This window comes from Pelophylax lessonae, assembly GCF_965119305.1.
Source record: "Pelophylax lessonae genome assembly, chromosome: 7".
NCBI lineage: Eukaryota > Metazoa > Chordata > Amphibia > Anura > Ranidae > Pelophylax > Pelophylax lessonae.
The window spans coordinates 72,646,529-72,672,670 of record NC_138774.1 but is presented as its reverse complement, the minus strand read 5'-3'; the positions used below and the strand labels follow the sequence as shown (position 1 = coordinate 72,672,670).

Here is a 26,142-nt window from a genome sequence, read left to right as displayed (position 1 = left end):
TTCATCCAGAGTGATCATGGGCCTCTTGGCTGCATCTCTGATCAGTCTTCTCCTTGTATGAGCTGAAAGTTTAGAGGGATGGCCAGGTCTTCGTAGATTTGCAGTGGTCTGATACTCTTTCCATTTTAATATTATCGCTTGCACAGTGCTCCTTGGGATGTTTAAAGCTTGGGAAATCTTTTTGTATCCAAATCCAGCTTTAAATTTCTCCACAACAATATCTCGGACCTGCCTGGTGTGTTCCTTGTTCTTCATGATGCTCTCTGAGCTTTAAACGGACCTCTGAGACTATCACAGTGCAGGTGAATTTATACGGAGACTTGATCACACAGGTGGATTCTATTTATCATCATTAGTCATTTAGGTCAACATTGGATCATTCAGAGATCCTCACTGAACTTCTGGAGAGAGTTTGCTGCACTGAAAGTAAAAGGGGCTGAATAATTTTGCACGCCCAATTTCAGTTTTTTATTTGTTAACAAAGTTTGAAATATCCAATAAATTTTGTTCCACTTCATGATTGTGTCCCACTTGTTGTTTGATTCTTCACAAAAAAATACAGTTTTATATCTTTATGTTTGAAGCCTGAAATGTGGCAAAAGGTCGCAAAGTTCAAGGGGGCTGAATACTTTCGCAAGGCCCTGTATCTTTCCTTTTCAATCAGCAGCTCTGTAATATGCAATTTAATATGGCAATCTGGAGGTGTTCTGTACAAGGATGGTGTACAACTTGGGTGCTCAACCTTTTGCAAGGGTCACTGCAATTATTTGGTAAATGGTCGCTGACCATAATAAACGATGTGGTTTTTCCTACTCCCCAAACCACAAAATGTAAACCTGCCCTTACTGTCCTAAGCCCCTGTAAGGCAGCTTTCATTTGGGTTTGCTCCACTGCCCTATAGACTTCTACTACATCTTACGGGTATGGAGCATTTTCTGAAAGCCGCAGGATCTAATAGAAGTATTAACACTCAGCGCAACAAACACGCAGAAAAACCATAGGTACACTGCGCTGCATGCACAGATCGGTGTGAAAGCAGCTTATTTCCCTTAGTTCAGTGCTAATACACTCATTGCAAAATTGTAGTATACATGATATTAAATACACTGACCTGTTCCTCTTCCAGCTTCTGCTAGCATCGCTCTCCAAGCAGCTAGAAGAAAGGTCCCAGCCCAAGTGCCACTCAGTATCACTTCCTCTGAGACAGAAGCCGGTACTACAGAGGAAGCATCAGCTTATGCGGCACCCGTTCGCTACCTGGCCGCTTGCGTCCTCTTCTGCCAGCTCCATGCATTCAGATGCTCCGGGATGGTGGGTTGGGAACCTATTAATCACGATCTGGGCATGCCATGCCACAGCATTGGCTCCCTTTGTTTGAAGTCGCTGGCCACAGGTTGAGCACCCCTGGTCTACGGAATGCCTTCCGGAAACGTAATTTCCTGCTTGTATGATTGGCTTAGGGATTTTTACAGAAATCCGCACAAAGATACAAGTCATATTTTGGCCATCCCCTGCATTACACTGCAGTATCGCAGATGTGTCCAGTGAGGTAGCCACCTCACGGCTGCATCTCTGCTGCGAGCAGGGATGGGTCATTCATAATGCCAGGACGAACCACGGCTGAACGCTCGATGGCGGGCTGGAGGTCACTCTGACCCTCTGCCCTGTAGAACCAGGGTGGTCAGTCCGATTTCCAGCTCCACATTCGAAGAACCGACTAAAAAAACTAAAGCTGACAAAATAAATAGCTAGTAAACCAAAGAAAAAACTGTCATTTTCAAAGAAAAAAGAAAGGCTGAGACTGTTGCCCCAGCACAGGGAAAGCCTAACTGCTCCTGACGCTAGGCAGAAACAAACTGAGTTGGGAGTGTTGACCAGTGGGACAGCCCCCATGGGTGTGTCTATGCAAATGCTTTTGTTCTTTTGACTAAGTCTTATGCCTAGCTACTCCTGCGGAGCGGAAGTCAGGAGGAGGCGACTGTCTGAGGACGTAAGAGAAAATGTAATTGTGTCTAAAAGCACACAGACCCTGCAACTTTCCTCAAGACTTCTGCAGGCACAGCAGCTGATCAATAAATATAAAATCACTGCCATTTACATTCATTTTGCACATAGACAAACCATTTCTTCAGAATAAAAAAGGTAGCAATTTACAACAACGTTTGTAAAAAATCCCTGCAATGTACATTAATCTCGCAGAAAAAGATTGGATTTTTGCCTTACCCTAAAAACCCTTTTCTCTGATGTTCGTGGATGATGATACAGCTCCAGAGTCTTCTTGACCATTGGGTTATGCTGCCCCCTACAGGAGTAGGACACTAGGCAGGGAAAAGCTGGTATACTCCCTCTTCTTGCTATAGGCATTCATTTTAGTTGCAAGCAGTGTCAAAAGAAAAATAACCCAACTGCATAGAGGGGAGTGCTATAGCCATCAAACATCAAAGAAAAGGACAAAAAATTGGATTTTTGTAAGAACTTACCGTACAAATCGTTTTCTCTGAAATTCATCAACAGACGCAGGTCCATTTTCATTACTAGTAGGGGGTTATGCTCCTCCCATCAGGAATAGGCACTAGGCAGGAAAAAAGCTTAAAGCGGAGGTCCGGGCACAAAAACAAACTTTTTTTTTTTGTGCCCATCCGCTTGGTCTCCTTCACCTGAAAAGGAATTGGATAGTTCGGCATTTTTTATATTTTCACTCACCTTGTAATTGGAGAATGAAAATACTCACCTATTCTCTACTTCCTCCCTCGGTGCCACGGCTCCGACGTCACTTCCTGTCTTGCGATGATTCCTGGGAGCTGAACGTCATCGCTCCCAGGAATCAATGCGACGGCACCAGCCCCGCTCGTCACTTCTGGGGCGACGCCGCATTCCCTGCTAAACAGCTTCTGGGCATGCCCAGAAGCTGTGGAGGAATGCGGCGCTGCACCGGAAGTGACGAGAGGGGCCGGTGCGGGCGCATTCTGGGACAAGAAGACGCGGAAGAGGACGCAGAAGAGGATCGTGCTGGCTTCAGCTGCCCACAACAGAGATGGCAACGCTGGAGAAGAAATTTTAAAAGTGAGTATTTCTTCTTGTAGGTAAGTGCGAACCGGGACAGATCAGAGGCTATCCATTGTGGAATGTACTAGCCCTGACTGTCCCGGGGTATGTTCACTGAAAAAAAGTTTTCGTGCCTGGAACTCCGCTTTAACCACAACGATGGGGGCTGTCCCTGCAGGCATAACCCCTTTGCTATCATGTATCAGTTTAATCGCAAGCAGTGTTTAGAAGACAAAAAAACGCATACACTCAGAAGTAGAGGAGCAGGGTCGATGAACCTCAGAGAAAAGGATTTTATGGTAGTTTCTTACAAAAATCCAGTTTTCTCTATCGTTCATTGACAGACGCAGCTCCATCTTCAGTACTAGTAGGGATGTCCCAAAGCAGTATCATTTATGAGGGGTGGGAAGACAAAAAAAAAAAAACACAAGAAAAACAAGAACGCAAGTCCCCCAAAGGCTAAACATAACCAATCAAGTAATATGGAGCTCAAACAGGAAAAACGGAGCTCTACCAGAACAAAATTACACCCTCAAAAAGGGAAACTAAAAAAAAAAAAAGTTCTTTCAAACTGCAGCCTGCAAAACCTTGTGGACAAAAGAAGCATCCGTAGATACCCACACGTCTACTTTGCATAATTGTGTAAACGTATGCACACGTCTACTTTGCATAATTGTGTAAACGTATGCACAGACAACCAAATTGCCACCTTGCACACGTGCAGCACTGATTCCTGATGGCGAAAAGCCCAAAAGAAGGCACTTGGCACTCGTAGAATATGCCTTCACCTGAAAAGGAGAAACCTGACCCTTCCGTGAATAAGCCTGTACCACCGTCTGCCTGATACAGCTGGAAATGGTCGCAGCAGACGCAGCCAAAACCTTACGAAGTCCATCAGAAAAGGACAAAACGAGCGTCTTGACTTCCGAAAAGATTCGGTTGTCTCCCAATAAACCTTGATTGCCCAAACCACATCCAAAGAATGCAAAGCAAAATACGTAGGATGCATGGGCTTAGGACAGAGCGACGACAACACCATGTCTTCATTCAAATAAAAATCAGAAACCAGCTGAGGGAGAAACGACTGATTAGAACGAAGTACCACTTTAGGTCTGTGTACCACCAGATAAGAGGAGCGTCAGGACAACACCGCCAAGCAGATCCTCTGCAAGCAGAAGTGATAGCCACCAAGAAGGCAACCTTCTGAGACAACAAAGGCAGGGAAATCTCTCAAATTCTTTCTAAAAGGAGGCTTTTGAAGAACGAATAATACCAGATTGAGATCTCACGGAGCCAAAAGAGATAGTCTCGGAGGAGCTATATGGCGCACTCCCTGGATGAAAGCACGAAAATGGGCGTTAAAAATATATAGCCAAAGCTGAAACTTGACCTTTGATTGTGCCCAAAGCCAACCGCTGTTCAACTCCTTGTCGGCAGAAAGGCCAAAATCCTAGCTATAGAAAACACGCGAGAATGCACCTTCAGTGAGTCACACCATGAGAAGTAAGACTTCCATGTACGATGATAAATCTTCCTGGAAGTCGACTTCCTAGCCTTTAAGAGCTTAAGAATCACAGTCAGAAAGAGCCCTATCCCCCAACACCTGGCTTTCAACAGCCATGCCTTTAAAGCCAACCATTGTAAAGCAGGATGACAGATCAGGCCTTGAGACAGCAGAACTTCCCTGAGAGGAATTCTCCAAGGAGTATAGGCGACCAGCCTTATTAGGTCCGCGTACCAAGATCGGCGAGACCAGTCAACAGCCACCGGAATGCCTTTCACCTCTATCCTGCGCAAACGCCGCAGCAGAAGTTGTAATTGGGGAAATACATCAATCAGCCGATACCAACTCCAGGAAGCCACCAGTGCGTCTGTGGTGTCGGCCAGAGGATCTCGAGACCTGGCTACGAACCTCTGAACCTTCTTGTTGAGGCAAGAAGCAAAACAGATCAACCTCGGGAGTCACCCACTGAACACACAGGAGACCTTTGGGTGTGGGGACCACTCCACTTGATCCAACCCCGATGACTCAGGTAACCCACCTGCCAGTTTTCCACACCTGGAATGTGTACAGCAGAGAGGGCTGGAACAAAGCTTACCACCTAGACCAGAATCTCAGCCACCTCTTTGGCTTCCAAGACACTCTTGGTGCCCCCCTGGTGATTGATGTAAGCCACAGTTGTGGCATGGCATTGTCTGATTAAATCCAAACCGGACAATCATGCAGACGAGCAGTCCAATGACGCAGACATAGATTTATTGCTCTGAGCGCCAAAACATTTAAATCGGAAGTCTTGACTCTTCCATTGTCCAGATACCCTGGGCACAGAACTTCCCCAGCACCCCGCCCTAGCCTGGCTTCCGTGGCTACTACTGTCCAAAACAACGGAAGGAAGGACTTGCTCCTGCACAGAGCTGGAGACTGAATCCACCACAACAGAGCAGACTTTATGTTGTGGCTCAACGGAATCATAGAATCCAAGGACTTTGGATCCTTGTTCCATTTGACCAAAATCTCCCTTTGCAACGGTCTTGGGTGGAACTGAGCAAAGGGGACCGCCTTGAAGGTCGATACCATCAGACCCAAGGCCCTCATGCAAACTCACAGAGAGGATAGATTGTTGGCCAGCAACAACCGAATTGTCCCCTGCAACTTTTGTAGCTTGTCCGGGGGGGGATTAAAACCTTTTCCATGGCTGAATCCAGGGTCAAGCCCAGATACTCCAGTCTCAGGACAAGAGTCAGCGCGGATTCCTTGAAATTGATGTTCCAACCCAACCGAACTCTTGTAAGGTCCTGACAATGATCTCCAAATCCCCCAACAAAGCTGAATGAGAGTCCACTCTCAAACAGGAAATCGCCCAGGTACCCTAGTACCACAATCCCCCGCTGGCGTAACAATGCCAATACCAGAGCTAGAACCCTGGTAAAGACTCTGGGAGCAGAGGCAAGACCAAAGGGTAACGCCACAAATTGATAATGTCCCTCTGCTACTGCAAAGCAAAGAAACCGCAGGTGTCCAGCGTAAAGAGCGATGTGTAGATAGTCCCCATAGATATTAAGGACGCATAAGAACTCTCCCTGATGAAGAGACGCCACTACTGTGCAGATGGATTCCATCTGAAACCTCTGTACTTGCACAAAGCAGTTCCGAGTCTTGATATCCAAAATGGGACGCACCTTGCCCTCCTTTCTGGGCAGTGTCCTGAATCAAGGAAGGTCAGGGTTCCTGAAAGAAACAAAGATGTCCCCCCACCCCAGAATCGGGTGAGGGTGCCCCTTCATGCAGCTGAGGACTTGTTGGTACGCCTAGATTTTCCGGACTCAGTCTTTTCCGATCATGGCTTCCTGGGACCCCCAGAAGACCTGAATGAGTTTTTTTTTCTCTTGCGACTCAGAGGCACAAAAAAGACGTTTATGAGCATTAAAGGAAAGGCCCGCCCTGGGACGTGGCGCCTTACCTTTAGAAGATTGGGCCAGCCTTTTTAGGCCTGGTCAGCCGACCAGCATTTCAGCCATACCAAGCGCCTAATCGCAACTGCTGCCATCCTGGCCATAAAAGCACTGAATCCAGGAACATATCACACATGAATACCAGCGCTTGAGCCAACTGGTACAGTAATTCCAGCACCGCAGGGGGGGAGACATGCAGTTTCCAAGTTACTTTTGAGTAACTTCACCCATTCAGTAGCAGTCTGCGCCACCAGAACATTCACAAAGGTAGTCTTTAACATGTGATCTGCCACCACGTGTAAATGGCGGGACGACGATTCCACCCATCTATCCTTGGGACCTGGAAAAGTTGGCCATTCTTCCACCGGTACCAGAGTTGCCTTATTCAACCTGGTCACCGGAGAATCTACTTTTGGTGAACAGCCCATCTATAGGACACCGCCTCTGCAAGGGGGTAACACTTAGGCACCACCAACATGTGCTTAACCTCCCTGGCGGTAGGATTCTTTCGGATTTTAGGTGCTGAAAGCGGTACCATTATTTTGCATGTAATTCTTAAGAATGAGCAGCCCAAACCAACTATTTACATATGATTTTTTTTACTGCGCATTCTTCTTTATAACATCTCGGGTATGATAGTTTGAAACACAATCATAAATTCTAATATAATAAAAAAAACTATAAATAAGTTAAAGTATGTATACATATATATTGCAGTTTTACTGTACTATAAAGTACAGTAAAACTGCAGGAAAGGGCACTGGAGGGCAAACGAATGTGAATGTATTTTATTTTGCATTGTATCAGTGTGTTTGGTATGTTTTACATTTGAATTTGCCACCGGTTCCACCACCCTGCGAACGTCACGTCGCAGGAGACGGAAGCCGGGGCACACAGAGGATCGGGAGGAAGATCCACCGCCACACACCACCGGGATACATCGCTGGATCCTAGTGACAAGGTAAGTAACCCCTCTACCAGGATCCAGCGATCTTCCGAGCGGTACAACGAGTGTGGCTCGGGGTTTCCGCTTTTGGCACTGAAATTTAACCCTGAGCCACACTCGGGAATACCCCTAGGAAGGTTAATTATTGTTCATCCACAATGGAGTGAAAAAATTCTGGGCAAGGAAACACTTTCCCAACGTAGAGAATTTGTGGGAGCCGAGACACCTGCGCAGCTGACGCTGTAGGTTCAGCCATTTTTGAAAGTCTCCAACACAGAAACTATCAGAGCTTCCACCAATGCGCGTTTCTGCGCTGCAGTTGATGAGGACAGGTCCTCTTTACCGTCAGAATGTGAAGACACCGACCCCTCAAGTTGGTCTGCGGCAACCATATCTATCTCAGAGTCCAAAGACCCTGCTGATGGAGGTGAGAGCGGAGGGTGTTTGCAGCTGGCAGCACCAGAAATTACCAAATCTACTTTGGACATCAAATTTTGCAAAAAAAAAAAAAAAAAGAACTGCAATCTCTGGCTGAGACTGGGAACTGATAAGTGCCACAATCGCTCCAGGGGGTCTACAGGTGACATTTTTATCCTGGGACTCCAAGTTATGGACTGCGAAAAACACGGTCCCACCGCTAACATCGCGGGCTCTCAATCCCTGATAATTATATAATAGAGCAGATGAGGAAAAACATTACCAATCCACAAGCAGCTACCAGCACGATCAGAGTAGGAAACTGACAGAAGAGGAAGAGAAAACTCTGCCTCAATTTGAAAAAAGCCATGCCACAAACCTGTCCAGCCCATGGACCTCAAAAACATGGCTGCTCATACATTCTCAATAGGGAATTATATAAAATGGCTGCCCATGCAATCTTAATGGCAACATAGAAATCATGAACCACAGCAAAATGGCAGCCCCCGCGGCACGTCATGCGTTCTCCAGGACCCTCAAAAGGGATCACAGAAAAATAGGCATCTAAAAAGGTCCCTGCCCAGGAACCCACACAGAACCATCCACCCCCTCAAATAGGTGCAATAACGGCCACGTTATCAACGCCGCCCCCCCCCCTTCAACCAAGCTAGGGATGGGGGGAATAGCAGACTAGTCCTCCGAGGTGCCAAGGAACCGAGGGAGCCCCTAAGGTCCAACCATTCCAGGGAGGGGCCCATGACCATCCCGAGACCGCCAGAGGTTTTGGGGGGCAACATTTACTTACCATACCATGGTACCAGTTGGGTGCCACTCTGAGACAGATCACCTCCCACCTGAGATGGGGGTGCTGTCAGCCAAGGGGAAGCTGCGATTCAGGTCGTGTGCGTCCCAGCAAGACTGTCCACTCGCGGGCTCGTCCCCATCCATCGGGGCACTGTTGTGAAGAGGCCTAGTTCTGAACTATAACCTACTCCCGTTCGATGGCTAGGCTGGGAGACCTTAAGGATCTAGGTTATCCAGTGCATAACCACAGCCGGCGGTTGCTTGTAGTTCCTCTGGATCTTTAGGAAATAACTAGTGAAAAAATTTAAATCAAAAACTTCCCAATTCCTTATGGGAGGAGCATAACCCCCTACTAGTAATGAAGATGGAGCTGCATCTGTCGAATGATACAGAAATCCAATTTTCTCTTTCGTTCATTGACAGACAGCTCCAGAATCTTCTTGACCATTGGGACATCCCAAAGCAATGTTAACATGAGGGGTTAGAAAAAAACAGCAGAAAAAATTCCCAAAAGGGTAACCCTAGCCAACCAGGAACAACTGGAGCTCACCTGGAAAAAAAACAAAACATACACCCTCAAAGAGGACTAATCCCCCCAAACAGCAGCCTGTAAAACCTTTCAGCCAAAAGCAGCAACTGCAGATGCCAGCACATCTTTTTTATAAAATCTTGTGAAATTGTGCACAGACGACTAAGTGGCTGCTTAGAAAACCTGCCCCACTGACCCCTGATAGCGGAAGGCCCAAGAGGCACTAAGCGCCCATGTAGAATGAGCCTTAGCAGGGAACAGAGGAACCTGACCCTTGATGGAATAGTCCTGCATCACCGATTGTCTTGTCCATCTAGAAACGACTCGGTTGCCGCAAGATGCACCGATTGCTTGACCCACATTCAGAAAATGCAAGGCAATCTCCTTAGGATGTTTAGGTTTAGGACACAGGGAAGGCAACACAATGTCATCATTCAGATGGAAACCGGAAGAAACGACTGACAAGGGGGAAGCATCACTTTAGCTCTGTGAACCCCCAGGTAAGGTGAACGACCAGACAAAGCTGCCAGCTCCGACACCCTGCGTGCAGAAGTAATAGCCACCAAGGCAGCTACCTTCTGGGACAAAGTAAGCAGAGGAAGCTCACAAATATTTATGAAAGGCGGGTACTGGAGAACCGACAGCACCAAATTGAGATCCCACGGAGGCAATGGAGACCATACTGGGGGAGCCAAGTAGCGATCCCCCTGAATAAAAAGGTGCAAACCAAAGAATGCATAGCCAAAGGATGGTAAAAGAAGACTGCCAAGGCCGAAAACCTGGCCCTTGACGGTACCCAACACCAGGTGCTGCTCAACACTTCATTGGGGGAATGCCAAAATCCGAGCCACCGAAAGACTCACACCACGCAATGTACACCTTCCAAGCGTGATGGTAAATCTTCCTAGGAGGAAGACTTTTTACAACTTAGGAATCACCAATTCAGACAACCCCTATCCAACACCTGGCTTTCAACAGCCAAACTGGTAAAGCCAGCGACTGTAAAGCAGGATAGAAGATTGGCCCCTTGGCCAACAAATCTTCTCTGAGAAGAAGTCTCCAAGGGGCATCGGCGACCAGCCGTACCAGATCGGCGTACCAAGACCAGCGAGGCCATTCTGGAACCACTAGGATGACTGGATCCCTTCTGCCTTGATCCTTTGCAGGAGACCCAGGAGAGGTTTAAGCGGGGGAAAGGCATATATCAAAAGATACTGGCCCAAAGAAGCCACCAGTGCATTTGTGACGTCGGCCACAGGACCCAGAGACCTAGCCACAATTCTCTGTACCTTCCTGTTGAGCTGAAAGGCCAACAGGCCCACCTCGGGAGCTCCAAACCGGAGACACAGCTGAATCTTAGAATGCCGGCTACCTCCCGAGCAGCCAAGGCACTTCTTGTGTCCCAATGGTGATTGACATATGCCACGGCCGTTGCATTGTCCGAGTGAATCCTTACCTGGAACCCCTGAAGGCGATGTGTCCAATGAGCCAGACAAATCTTATCGCCAGAAGTTCCAGTATATCGATTGGTAGTCTTGACTCCCCAAGAGTCCAAACCCCTTAAGCACATCTCTGCCCAAAACGCCTCCATATCTGGACAAGCTGGCAACCGGGGGACCACCGTCCAGTAGAGGGGAAGGAAGGATTTGCCCTGACGAAGCACCAGAGAGCAAAGCCACCATATCAGGGACCCTCTCGAATCCCGGGTCAACATGATCAGATTACCTAGAGACTGTGGATCCTTGCCCAACTTGGCAAGAATCTCCCTTTGCTGAGGCTCGAGCGGAACTGTGCAAACTGAAACGCTTCAAAAAAGGTAGACACCATCAGGCACAGCACTCGCATGCAAGTCCAGAAAGACCGACTGCTGAACAAAAGGAGCCAAGTCGCATCCTGCAGCTTTGGGGTTTTTTTTTCCCCTTGGAGTCCAGTCAGTCCCAGATAGTCCAACTTGGTGGACGGAACCAGAGCAGTTGTTTGGAAGTTCAATTTCCAAACCGAACTTCTACAGAGTCTGCATAGTAAATTTCCAGGTTGTCCTTTAGAGCAGTCGGAGACTGCTCGCAGAAGATAGTCCAGGTGCTCATTACTGCAATCCCCCCGCTGCTGCTACAATGCCAACCCTGGGGCAAAAGCTGTCGTGAATATCCGAAGAGCTGAGGCGAAACAAAAGGGTAATGCCATGAATTGATCATGCTCCTCACCCACGGCAAGCAGAAGAAACTATGAGCGACCAACATATTTTGGGATATTGTGATATAAAAGCGATTTGCTGTTCCAAAATCATATTTTGGAATATGAAGGTAAGCATCCATTGATGTGTGGATGCCACTACTGTATGAATGGACTCCATTCAGAACTACTGTACCCGCACAAGGGGTTCAAAGCCTTGAGATCCAGAGTTGGACGTACCTTGCCTTCCTTCCTGGGAACTGTAAACAGATTTGACTAGAAACCATAAAAAACGTTCAGATTTTGGAACCGGAACAATCATCCCTTGTAGTAGAAAGTCTTGCACCGTCCTGAAGAGACTCCGCAGGCAGTCTGAGGTCCAACACAGATTGGAAGGAAAGAACCTCACTGGAGGTGAAGACCGAAACTCGATCTTGTAGCAAGACGGGATCAGCTTGTGGACACATCTGTCTTGATTCAGGGAGGTCCATGCGTCCGGAAAGAAGCAAAAGACATCCCCCCACCTCAGACACGGGTAAGGGCGTCCCCTCAAGCAGAAGAGGGCTTGTCTGCAGGTCTGGAAGAACACGCTCTCAGCTTACCAGACCAGGTCCTCTTCGAACCTCTGGGAGAGATCCTGACAGACTAAGATCCTCTGAGGGACGAAAAAGCCATGAATGAGCCGAGAAAAAAGGGCCCACGCCTGACAAGACTCCTTGCCCCTGGCAGCCTGTGTTAGAAGAGTACCCCCCCCCCCCCATAAGACCCTTAATGATATCCAGAAAGATCCTACAGGCAATCCCCCAAAAAGGGGATAACAGATAAGGCCTTCTTGCAAGACTGGCCTGCAGACCAGCATTTCAGCCATATCATGCGCCGAAGGACCACTGCTGTCACAGACAGCCGAGAAACCAAGGGAGTCGCATCCAGAGAGGCACTACAGACAAAACTGCAACCCCTGGACCAACTGGTCCACCAGCCTGCAAGGGCAGAGGAAGCTGTTTCCCCTCCAGATCCTGGCGCAAAAGCTTTGCCCACTCCGCTAAAGTCTGGGACACCAATGCTATGGTAACACTGGTCTAAGGACCGAACCGGCCACAGTAAATGTGTGGCGGACCAAAGTCTCAGCTCTCCTGTCAAAGGGGTCTTTAAAAGCCAGAGAGACTCATCCACTATAATTAGAATGCAGTTATTCAGCCTGGAAACCTGAGAATCCACCACAGGTGGGACTGTCCACTTTAACAGGGACTATTCAAAAATTCCGCCTGGCGAAAACGCTTGGGCACCGACCTATTGCATTTAGGTCACTGACTTGTGACAATTTCGCAATGTAGGCTGAAAAAGGGGATACCTTTTGCCGCTTCTGGGGAGCTTGCCTGCACCGATACAATGCATTCACCAGTGCCGTTTAATGCGCGGCTGCTGTAGAAGAGGAATCATCCTCACTATCAAAGCACTCAAAGTGCGTGGACGCAGATCCAGTAGGGTTGCAACACACTAAGCTCACCCCGAAACATAATCAGGATTGTCACAGATACAAAACAGGCAGGTGAGGATCGCTGACTGCCATCCCGCAAGGGGACGCCAACCCAGGGCCCACAAATGGACCTACTGGACCCTGTAAAAAAAAAAAAAAAAAAAAAAAAAAAAAAAAAGGGGGCGCCCTCCGAGCCCCTCATGAAATTAAAATAGGCCCCTTAAAGGGGGCTGTCTGCCATAAGGCCTACGCGCAAGCAAGGTACCCAGAGGGTCAGCAGCACTAAAGGGGGGAGGGGGGGGGGAAAGCCCTACGCAAAATGGCGGCATGCTGTCAAACAAAGTTAACCACCCCCACAGCACCCACCCCCGCAGGGAAGGCGCCAAGCTGGTCGCATGGCCTATCACGCTGCGTCCTAAATTTAGGTGGAGGCCCAGCCGCACAGATCCCATCCGTGGGGGGCGGACTACAGGACATTCACTGCACTCAATACAATAGAAATTGTACGGCTTCTATGAATAGGGATGCTGGGCGGAAAGGGGGCACAGTCAAGCACTCAAGTGCCTATCACAGCTCACTAAGTTCTATAAACTCCTGGCACATGGGAATATTTTAGCAGTAGGGGACATAGAAGAAAATTTTCACCTAAACCTTGAGACAGCAGCACAAGGGACGCATCACACTATTGATAATAAATGTCCCATTTTTTTTTTATATACTTAACATATGCTTTAAAAGTGGTGATGGAAAATAGTAGGCTGGGCTTGACAGAGTCTGGAGGTGCTTTATCCTATACAGTCATAAAGCACAGCAAAAGTTGGTGAACTATATTCAATGCTTTACCTGTTCTGGCACATAAAACAGCAGATACATTCAACTAGATCACATTTTTAGACATAAGATTTGGGTGTCAGAGGGGTTGTAACACCCATCAGACCAGCACAAGTGAATGTGAAGAAAAGAAACTGAACAGAATACAGATGATGGCCTTGATCTTGATTAACATACTTTTACAGTTTATGGAGTTTGGCTATTGTCATCTGCATATGGTAACAGATCTGCACTGCTCATGGCCCCCATCATCCTGCTGCAAACAGTTCAAAGAAGCAGAATAGAAATTTGATAGATCAATGAAAATGCATATGCCAACAACAGGTGAAAAATCTGAAAGCCCACAACCAGGATTACTGATCAGCCTTATCTAAACACAGGACTAGTGGTATACACAGATTTAGAGAATAGAAGGGAAGGAGAGGCACCAAGCCTCCAATGGTGTAGCAGAGTCAATACACAATAAAAATGTACACTATATCGTCAAAAGTATTGGGACGCCTGCCTTAACACACATGAACTTTAATTGCATCCCAGTCTTATGGGCCATACGCACTAAGATTTTCTGAAGACTTTTTCCTTTAGATTTACCAAAACCATATGAGGTCAAACCTAAACACTTTCAATTTGTATGCAATCTGGCAGGCCTTGCACTACATAGAAAAAGGTAAATCTGAAGGAAATCTAACCACAAAAGTTGGATAGTGTGTATCCAGCTTTAGTCTGGAGAGTTCAATATTGAGTTGGTCCACCCTTTGCAGCTATAACAGTTTCAACTCTTCTGGGAAGGCTGTCCACAAGGTTTAGGAGTGTGTCTATGGGAATGTTTGACCATTTTTCCAGAAGCACATTTGTGAGGTCAGGCACTGATGTTGGATGAGAAGGCCTGGCTCCCAGTCTCCGCTCTAATTCATTCCAAAAGGTGTTCTATCGGGTTGAGGTCAGGACTCTGCAGGCCAGTCAAGTTCCTCCATCCCAAAATTGCTCATATGGTGGAGGGGTGATTGTGTTTAGGGTTGTTTGCAGGAACAGAATGGGGATGGCCCCTTCATGCTTCAACGTGACTGCGCACCAGTGCACAACAAACAAGGTCCATCAACCTGATAGAACACCTTTGGGATGAATTAGGGTGGAGACTGTGAGCCAGGCCTTCTCGTCTAACATCAGTGGCTGACCTCACAAATATGCTTCTGGAAAAATGGTTAAACATTCCCTTAGACACACTCCTAAACCTTGTGGAGAGAAGAGTTGAAGCTGTTATAGCTGCAAAGGATGGGCCAACTCAATGTTGAACCCTGCAGACTAAGACTGGGATGCCATTAAAGCTCATGTGCATGTAAAGGCAGGCGTCCCAATACTTTTGACAATATAGTATATGAATGTTTTTTAATTAACTGTGCTACTCCATCAGCAGCTTGGCGCCTCTCCTTTCCTCTACTTCTGTTACAGTGCTCGGGTTCCCAACCCTCCTGAGAAGGCAGCCTCGGCTCCAGCCCCTGTTAGCCAGTGACTGATTTACCCTATTAGTTTTAATCTCCAGATTTATACTCTCATGTACACTGGTATATTAGTTTTTAGACATTTCCAGTTATCGCTGTTTTTTCCCCAATAGATACATGCAAATGGTTTAGGTCTAACCAGTTTCCCCCCATACATGATCCAATCTGTTTGCATACAATTATTCGCCAGTTATAGGAAGGGTAACAACTTTTGTGTTTGTGGTTTGTTCTTCAGGATTAGATAATCCTAGTTTGTCTGCCAGATTGCTGGTCTGTGAACAAATGGGCTTTGGGCTTATCTCGGCATTAACATCGGTTTATAAACAACAAGTTTTTACTTCTTGGCTGCCATTACTGAGCTCTTCTGAAAATGCTGGTTACCCTGCTGATCTTCTTACTTCAATAGCTAGAGACCCATGGGGGCCCAACCTGCAGCCTTTTCCAAAAGGAGCTCTTTGGTACTTGTGCACCCCTGCAGTCTATTAGTGGGAGCGCCAATTTGTAAAGGGGCAATAGAACCATGATCTCTACCAGCCTCCTGTAACATCTCCCCCAGTCTCTCACTGTTTTCTGCAACACGTCCATCATTTCCTTCAGTAAGTCTATAGTTCTCTCTAGCATTATATACAGTATATACAGTTAATGCCCTTAAGACCTTGTAAGTTGATAACCACCACTTCACCACTACAGACCAGAAAAAAAAAAAAAAAAAAAGGAGCTCAAAACAAGAGACTTTGACTCCACATACCTGCTCTGAGTCAGTGATTTAGAGATTAAATCTAGGGGACAGCATAAAAACCAGCCAATTAGCATTTTTCCATTTTTGAGTAAAGTAGGGAAAAGCTAAAACCCCATACAAGCCAAGATGACAAAGTCTGTGAAAAGGGTGTTCCAACCCCCCTCCCCCCATATCCTCACCTTACCTGCATTCATTCATAGCTCCTTGATTCTCTACAGCTAGAGAAAATACCCAGGTATGAAGGAGAAGGTGGCCTGCTCCCTTATGATGATACCACGGCTTAGGAGCTCCCTTATGATGATACCACGGCTTAGGAGCCAATCAGTAGACTCAAGCACTGTTGTATAACCAAGCCAAAATGGGTGCCTTATTGGGTGTATTAAATACAATCAGGAGACCTCCAATCCTAATGAATTAATAGATAAAAAGATAGAGGTCACTGATCTGGAAACCGTGAAGGTGGCAAGATACTGGCTCCTCTTAAAAAGAGATGGATTTGTTGAGGGCTCCTGACAGGTGAGCATGAGTTAGTTAATCAACCACATATTCAAAAGGTACAAATAACTTTTATTGAATAGTTAAAACAGATAAAAGAGAAAAAATCTCGTGATATAATAATATTATACAACATATCCATGGTAGTCTCAATCAAACTCAGGGACGGGTCTAAAAGATCCGTCCCTGAGTTTGATTGAGACTACCATGGATATGTTGTATAATATTATTATATCACGAGATTTTTTCTCTTTTATCTGCTTTAACTATTCATTAAAAGTTTTTTTGTACCTTTGGAATATGTGGTTAGTATGTGGTTGATTAACTAACTCATGCTCACCTGTCAGGAGCCCTCCTCAACAAATCCATCTCTTTTTAAGAGGAGCCAGTATCTTGCCACCTTCACGGTGTCCAGATCGGTGCCCTCTTTCTTTTTATCTATTAACTCAAGCACTGTTGATTGGACAGCACATGGTTGATAAAATGACATCCCCACCAACGAGGAAGAAGTGCAGGTAAAGCAAGTATATAGGGGGGAGGGTCAGAGGATTCCCTCTGTCCAGAAACACGGTCACCTTGCCCCATTTGATAAAGCTGACAGCGGGGGAGATTTAGTAAAAATGGTGCACACAGAATCTGAGGCAGCTGCACATAGTAACAAACAGCTTCTAACGGCAGTTTGTTCAATTAAGCTTTGACTGTAAAATCTGGAAGCCGATTGATTACTATGCACAGCTGCACCAAAGTTAGTAAATCTCCCCCAGTGTTATGCCTCGTACACACGATAAGCGGACGACTTATCGTTCGCATTTTGTTGCATGATACCAGTATCGAATTCAACAATGCGTACTAAAACGTATGATTTTTTTCGTATAATTCTGGAAAAGCTTCCTGGTTGCATAGCTACGTCTCAGATAGTGCAAAACAAAAAATGTCAGCCAGGCTTTTTCCGGGTTATTTTGGTGTTTCTGTTCACGCGTGGTCTTTGTCTATCGATTTTTTAGCGAAAGCATACGGTAATGAATAAACGATTGTGGTTCGCTAGGCTATCATACAAACAAAAGTTTTCGTGTTTGTCCCTTCGGATTTTGTTGAACAAAATGTCGTGATCGGCTGTCGAAAGCAGTGTACGAACGATTAGATTATTGTGCAATCAATTAGAAAAAGATTTTCTTTGTACGATTATCTGATCGTGTGTACGAGGCATTATTTTAAGGTTTATTTGAACTCCTTCAATTGGACAATGCAAAGAAAACTGCAGGAGCGCATAACATATTTGACAAGTAATAGTTTGCCAAGGGTGAAGAAATACACAGGAGGACCATTTTTTTTTTTTTTTTTTAAACTTCATTATTCACTCCTTTTCAAATAAAAAAAATACAAATGCCTTTAACACAATAATGTGCAATGAAACTCAGATGGAGAACATTGTGGCGTATTTAGCCTCTGGGTTATGCAAATAAATCTTAAATGTCAATTTTTTTTTAAACAGCTGAAAATCCAGTAAAACATTAATATTCTACAATAAAATAAAGTCACTTGTCTTCAATGGAGGGAATTAAAGAAAAGAAAGTTAGAGCCTATGATACAGATATCCATGCAGACCAGAACAGATCATACACTTAAATCATAAAGAACAGACCTAAAAGGGTAAAATGAAAGTAAAATAAAATAAAAAACTGAAGTATGTGCAGTCAGTTATGTAGCTGGCTGCCTCGTTAACATGGCATGGAATGCAAGCATCAGAAAGGGATTTTTTTTTTTCCAGAGAAACAACTTTCAAATGGACAGTTACTAGCTAAAAGGGGTTCTATTCACTGTATAGATTCCTGTTCAGACACAGTAAAATTATTAACATAGTACTTTGTCTTGGTGCTAACAAACCATTATTCCATATCAGACTCAGCACAAGTGTCTGTATTTGTTTGGATAACAAAGATTGTGAGCTAATCCAACATGGTTTAAGATCTTTCAGTCCTGGCGCAAGACAAAAAGAGTGTCATATTCCTGGGGATTGGACGCTAGAGAATCTCATTGGGTTCCTCCATATCGACCAGACTGGTCATAGCCACCACCGCTGCCACTTCCGTAATTCCACTGGCCTTGGCCTGGTGTTTGACCTTGACTAGGATTTTGGGCCTGTCCTTGGCTCGAATACTGGTTCCACTGCTGGCCTCCTCCATACTAGAAGACAAATAAAAATAAAAAGCAAAATGATCTTTTTTTTTTTTTTGTTTGTTTTTTTTAATGACAATAAATTAGTTGTTTTATTCAATGAACATGTAGCTTTTAGGGCTACATTTATAATGGAGAACAGATATCACTATCTGCTCTCAGGTATTAATTGCAATGTTTGTCGTCATCACAGACTGCATTTTATGGCCTGCTATATAACATGAAGGTCCAGGGTGTACTACCTATGGGTCCTAGGTAGTTCTCTCAGCTTAAGACTGAAGAATCGTAGGCAACATGACTGGCAGGTCACATGATTGGGCTCAATTGCCAACTTTTATATATTTTGTTTCCTTCCACACTTATAAAGCTCCTTGCTGTGCTTAAATGTGCAGTGCTTATGCAAGAGTAATGCGTACCCCCTTCCTTGGTAACATTATACAGCTGCTTTACAAAGTACCTCCTTAGTGTACTTTATCCTATTCCTCTTCAAATGGTTTTTACCTAAAACTTGTCTGAAAGGAAGACCCCCTCCCCTCTACCCCCCAAATGCCTCCTTGACTTGCTGCATAATTCAATAAACTTATGTCATTTTTATTTTTGGAGGGGGTGGTGGTTTTATCAGTTATTCTCCAAGGACATTGGCTCCCACTCTCATATGATAAAGCATTGTAGCACAGTAAATTGGCAAACCACAACAAACAAACACTACCAGCATGAAACCACTACAAATATACATTACAAGCAATTATTTATGTTTTTTCTTATAGACTATTTTGATAAAAATTGTATACCGATGAATACCTGAACATTGCAGGACAAAGAGAGTGAAATCTTTACAGATACTTTTTATTACTACTCTGCTTGTATGAGGTCTCTACTGTACAGACTGCCCTGTTCAACACAACTTCTACATGAGACTTGCGCATGTGCCACGTAGCCTTTATGCGCAGCCTCTGCATGTTTGGGGTACTGTGCTTCATATTTCAGGCATAAAATAGGACTTACGTATATGGTTAAAAACAGGGTCAGGAAAAAAAAAAAAAAGGCGAGCATTTAAAGTTACATGATATTGATACTTACGGACTGTTGATACGGCTGACTGTAGCTTCCCTGATTATATGAGGATTGAGAGGATGAGCTTTGTGGAGGAGTCTGGCTGTAACTTTGTGAACCACCGTAGCTTTGGCTGCTGCTGTTATAACTCTGACTGCCGTAGCCACTCCCACTGCTTTGGTTGTAGCCAGCTCCGCTACCCTGGCTGTAGCCACCGCTGCTACCCTGGCCGTAGCCACCTCCACTTCCAGAGCCTTGACCGTAGCTTGCTCCACTTCCCTGGCTGTAGCTACCACTGCCCTGATTGTAGCTGCTGCTGCTTCCACTTCCCTGGCCATAGCCACCTCCGCTGCTTTGATCATAACTTCCACCACCATGACCATATCCTCCACTGCTTCCACCTCCTTGCGCGTAGCTGCCGGTGCCACTGCCCTGGCTAGATCCACCAATGCTTGGTCCGCCCTGGCTGTATCCACCACCACTTCCTCCACCCTGGCCATAACTGCCACCTTGATTGTATCCACTTCCACCACTGTGGCTATAGCCGCCTTGTCCGAAGCTTGACTGCTGAAATACAAGAGGAAGCAATGAATGATAACTGGTACACTATAAAGTTGAGGCAAATGTACACATCAGTCAAGCAAGCACATACTTGACCATAGCTGCTTGGTGCATTCTGGGACAGACTTGAGGAGTGCCCGCCACCACCATAACTGCTACCCTGGTTGCCTCCTGGACTGTAGTTGTGTTGCTGACTGTTATGGCCAAAACCGCCTCTATGTTCAGAACCATTATCCTGAGAGCCTCCTGACCATCGACTTTGATAGTTTTCCCCTCGACCAAAGCCTGCAAATTCAAAAGGGTAAAATTAAACAAAAAGTCATGAAGGCATGTTAATCAATTGCCATTCTTCCCCCCCCCCCCCCTTTCTGGAGCAAGCTGTACTATGCTTAAATGATTTTTTGCTTTCCTCTGGATCATCTGTGGTTACAGGATTGTGTATTGAAGGTTTTTTCATTTATTTATTCTCTATTGGCTAAACTAGATGGACTTGTGTCTTTTTTAAACCTGACTATGTACAAAGTGAAATCGGTCTATAGCCTGTTGTAGTAAATTAATCTAGAACGCATGCAAATACACTCCGCTCATCACGCAATGCAATGTAAACACCCTGGGTAACCTATAAAAAAAACCATGCACTGCTGGCTAGGGGATACAGGAAACACACAGGCCAAGGACTTGCAGCAAGATTGCTTGCTTCATATACCAAACATGAAGTGTTAGGATCTGCAATGTTATGAGTCACAGCAGTTACTCATCCTTGGCTGCTTTTTCAGGTGGCTCCATTGACAGTTCTAATCACAGACAGTCTGAAAACCTAAAAGCATAATGCTCTGTGAATACGGTCATAAATGTACGTAAAGGAATGAAAAAAATCCACAGTATATCACATGGAGAGGAAAAAAAAAAAAAAAGAATCTGTTTTCTTTTGCATGAAAATTCATTAAGTTACAACTGTCTCGTCACATTTCCACCTTCTCAGGTCATACCAACAAAGTCATGCCTAGCCCCCACGAACGAACATAGTCCTATGCAAAAGCATGTCACATTGGAGTGGCAGGTACAGTCTGCAGCGGAGGGGAGACATATGGGCGGTTCTATTACTAAACCATTATTTTTTTTTTAACAATGTTTCAGGTCATACTATTCACACGATATAAAATACAGGAAGTTAGAAGGGGGAACGGTACTCACCACGACCTCGTTCTCCTCCACCACCTCTATACCCAGGTCCACCACTTCCTCCACCTCTACCAGAAAATCCTCCCCTGTTCCCTCCAGGAGGGCCGCGGTTGTCAAAGCGCTGAAATTCTTCTCGGCTGCTTTCTCCTCTGCCCCCATCTCCTCTGCCGCCTCCAGGTGGTCCTCCACCACGGCCCCTGAACTTCTTTTCTGGAGGTGGGCCAGCCTTCTTTCCCTCTGCATTGTACTCGCGAACTAATTGTGCAGCCTCCTCCTTCTGCATTTCAATGTAGATCACCTCGTCCAGAAAATCTCCAGCTTCTGGCAAGCTAAAATTAGCTGGAAAATTAGGAAAACAAATACAGGCCACAATCAGTGAACTTCAAAACCTGATGAAAGATCAAAAGTTAAAAGTTCACCTGAAATATCCCCTGGTAACTAAAAGTACCCTGAAAAACCCGTCAGCAAGATACTGGCCAATGATAGAGTAGCTCTTTGAGCTCTAAGTACAAGAGTTTGGAGGACTAGAAAAATTGGATTTTTGACTTGCCATAAAATCCATTTCTCTGATGTTCATTGACGGATGGTGCTTCAGATATTCATAACCATTGGGTTATACTGCCCCTTACAGGAGTAGGACACTAGGCAGAAAAAAAGTCTAGCTACGCCTAAAGGAAGTCCCAGGGGGTATACTACCTCTCCCTGCTACAGGCACAGTTTAGTTACAAGCAGTGTCAGAAGAATTACAACTCCACAGAGGGGTGGGAGCTGTGTCTGTCAAACACCGTAAAATCCATTTCTCTGATAAGTAAAAAAACGGAATTTTTGTAAAATCTTACCTGTAAAATTCCTTTCTCTGAGTCCTCCGACAGTCGCCGCCTCTTCATATTCGTCACATATGGGGTATTAGACTTTGCTCCGAAGGAGTAGCTAGGCAACAGAATATGTTAACAATAAAGCTTTAACATATCCCACCCTCAAGGGGTGGTCCCCTCAGTCAATACCCTCCTACTTCCTGCAACCATATCTCAGTTTTAGTGGAATAGCAGTAGAGTATACAATCAAACCCCAAAAGAGGGGCGGGGGCGGCGACTGTCGGAGGACTCAGAGAAAGGAATTTTACAGGTAAGATTTTACAAAAATTCCGTTTTCTCTTACGTCCTCCGACAGTCGCCGCCTCTTCATATTCGTCACATATGGGGACGTCCCAAAGCAGTGCAAACATGAGGGGTGGGAAACGCATCCGCGCCGAAAGGCAACGCAGTCTCCACATCAAAGAAAGGAACCTTACCAAAGGAAGGAAACCAGCTGGGCAACAGCAAAAATAAGTGCTCAACAGGAGCAACAACCCAGGAAAAGACAAAAAACCCAGGGGATACAAAACTTATCCCAACAGCCAGGAGTCCCCAACAAGGGACCCTAGGGAACAGCCGCACTAAGAACCTTGCGGCCAAAGGAAGCATCCGCCGATGCCTGAACATCTACTTTGTAGAATTTTGTGAAAGTGTGCACGGTCGACCAAGTCGCCGCCTTACACACCTGGGCTACAGAAGCCCCATGACGACAGGCCCAAGACGTACTCAGAGATCTAGTAGAGTGCGCCTTCACAGGCACAGGGGGAACCTTCCCCTGCAAAGCATAGGCCTGTTCAATGGTCTGCCTGATCCATTTGGCGATGGTAGAGGCCGAAGCCGCCATGCCCTTCCGAGGACCCTCTGGAAGAACAAACAAGGAGTCCGTCTTTCGAAAAGACTCAGTCGATTTAAGGTAAACCCTTATCGCCCGAACAACATCCAGAGAGTGCAATCTCACCTCCTTTGGATGTTTAGGCTTCGTGCACAACGAAGGCAAGACAATATCCTCATTAAGATGGAATTCCGAAACTCGTTTCGGCAGAAAAGAAGGATTAGGTCGCAAGACCACCTTATCCAAATGAATAACCAGGTACGGAGACTTGCAGGACAAAGCCGCCAGTTCCGACACTCTGCGAGCCGAAGTGATCGCCACCAAAAAGGCGACCTTTTTGGACAACAGACAACGAGATCTCCCTGATCCGTTCAAAAGGAGCACGTTGTAACACAGATAGAACGAGATTCAAGTCCCAAGGGGGCAGAGGATCCCGCCTCGGGGGAACCAGATGCCGCACACCCTGAACAAAGGTGCCAACCAAAGGGTTGGAAGCCACGGGACGTTGAAACAGAACGGCCAGAGCAGACACCTGACCCTTTATGGTAGCCAGCGCCAAACGCTGATCAACACCCGTTTGAAGGAAAGACAGCACACGGGACACAGAGTACGTGCGGGGTGAAAACCCCCTGGACTCACACCAGGCAAAATAGGCCTTCCAAGTACGGTAATAAACCTTCCCCGAGGAAGACTTCCGTGCGTTGATTAAAGTATGAACGACCTCCGGAGAGAGACCCCTCTCCTTCAGGACCTCGGTCTCAACAGCTAGGCCGTCAAAGCCAGCGACTGTAAAGCAGGGTGGTATATCGGCCCTTGAGACAGTAGATCGTCTCGAAGAGGCAGACGCCACGGGGCGTCGACCGCCAGATTCACGAGGTCTGCGTACCAGGACCGGCGAGGCCAGTCCGGTGCCACAAGAATCACCGTGTTGCGTTCCGAGTGTAACCTGCGAAGGAACCTGGACAGCAACTGAATCGGTGGAAACGCGTACATCAGCCTGTACTGATGCCACGGGGCCACTAACGCGTCCGACGCGTCTGCCCGAGGGTCGCGCGTCCTTGCCACGAACCTCTTCACCTTGTTGTTGAGGCGAGACGCGAACAGGTCCACATCTGGAAGACCCCACTTCGCGCACAACGTCTGGAAGACAGCCGGATGGAGAGACCATTCCCCCTGATCCAGGGTCTGGCGACTCAGATAGTCCGCCTGCCAGTTCTCCACTCCCGGAATGTGAACCGCCGTTATCGCCGGGACATGAGTCTCGGCCCAAGACAGAATGTCGGCCACTTCTCGAGCCGCTCGGGCACTCCTGGTGCCCCCTTGGTGGTTGATGTAGGCCACCGCCGTGGCATTGTCTGTCTGCACCCGAACCGGGCAACCCTGCAGCCGGTCCGTCCAGCGATGAAGACAGAGCCTTATCGCACGCAATTCCAGAATGTTGATCGGAAGGGAAGACTCCCCCTCCGACCAAGTCCCCTGAGCGGACAGAACGCCCAGAACTCCACCCCAGCCCGACAGGCTGGCATCCGTGGTGATTACCGTCCACGAGATCGGACGAAACGACTTGCCCCCGGACACCAACGGGGACTGGAGCCACCACAGAAGGTTTTCCCTGGTGCGAAGACTCAACGAGATTTGAAGATCCAGAGATTGAGGTCGCCCGTCCCACCCGGACAGGATCTCCGCTTGGAGACCCCGCGTGTGAAACTGTGCGAAAGGAATCGCCTCGAAGGCCGAGACCATCAATCCCAGACATCTCATACACGTCCGCAGAGACGAGTTCGGAACGTCCCTGAGGGACCTGACTTCCTCCCGAAGAGTCCTGAGTTTGTCTTCCGGCAGGAAGACCTTCGCCTGCACCGAGTCCAGTATCATTCCCAGATAGGGGAGACGAACCGACGGACTCAGTGTCGACTTTGGAAAATTTATCGTCCAACCAAACTCCTGCAGAGTTTGCATTGTGACAGACAGGTCCTCCTCCAGACCCTGTCTGGTCGCAGACCGAACCAGAATGTCGTCCAGATACCCCAGGACAGAAACGCCCTGGGCCCTCAATAATGCCAGAACCGGTGCAAGCACCTTGGTGAAGACCCGCGGAGCCGAGGCGAGACCAAAGGGCAACGCCACGAACTGGTAGTGATCCTCCGCAATGGCAAATCGAAGGTACCTCTGATGACCCTCGAATATGGGGATGTGAAGGTACGCATCCTTCAAATCGATGGAGGCCATGAATTCCCCCGGAACCAGGGCAGCCACCACCGACCGCAGGGATTCCATGCGGAACTTGCGAACCCGCACAGAGCGGTTCAGAGCCTTCAAGTCCAGAATCGGACGAACCTTGCCCTCCTTTCTGGGCACGGTGAACAGATTGGAATAAAACCCCCGAAACCTGTCCCGATGAGGCACCGGAACCACCACTCCCTGAGCCCTCAGGTCCCGCAGGCGCTCTGGAGACAGTTGAAGATTTGAGGGAAAAAATCTGCTCTCCGGCCGAGAGAGAAACTCGATCTTGTAACCAGATCGAACGATTTCCAGAACCCATCTGTCCCGCACACGGGCCAACCAGGGCTGAAGAAAACCGAGCAAGCGTCCCCCCACCCCAAAACTGGGTGAGGGCGCCCCTTCAGGCCGAACTGTTATGGGCTGCAGGTCCGGATTGGCCGGACTTCTGTTTCCCAGACCAGGGCTTCTTCTGAGAGCCTTGACCTTTGAACGGTTTGCCCTTGTAGTGCGGCCGAAAGGCACGAAAGGACCCCTGAGGGGGCCGAAAATTTGCATGCTTCTTCCCAGAAGCCCCCTTAGCCTTGGGGAAATGGGGCAAGAGAGTGCTCTTACCCCCGGTGATCCCCTTAATCAACACATCCAGGGACTCCCCAAAAAGGCGAGACCCATCATAAGGCAGATTGGCTAAGGTCTTACGTGAAGATTGGTCCACCGACCAACATTTTAACCAAACCAGGCGGCGAGACAACACCGCCACGCTGTGCACACGTGCAGCCAACGGAATCAGGTCCAGGTCCGCATCACACAGATACATGACACCCTGGTGGATCTGATCCACCATATCCAGGGTCGCCG

At 47.0% G+C, this 26,142-nt stretch overlaps 1 protein-coding gene across 1 annotated transcript in view; it reads right to left on the bottom strand.

The window, feature by feature from the left end:
* Positions 1-17,741: 17,741 nt before the first annotated feature.
* Positions 17,742-26,142, bottom strand: part of HNRNPUL1 (heterogeneous nuclear ribonucleoprotein U like 1) — a 46,388-nt gene continuing 37,987 nt past the window's right edge. The window contains exons 12-15 of the mRNA XM_082263714.1: positions 21,391-21,717; positions 20,288-20,481; positions 19,663-20,202; positions 17,742-18,591 (exon numbers count right to left, since the gene is read on the bottom strand). Of these exons, the coding sequence (XP_082119840.1) occupies positions 18,439-18,591; positions 19,663-20,202; positions 20,288-20,481; positions 21,391-21,717 (1,214 nt within the window). The 3' untranslated portion in view covers positions 17,742-18,438. The remainder of the gene's footprint in view (positions 18,592-19,662; positions 20,203-20,287; positions 20,482-21,390; positions 21,718-26,142) is intronic.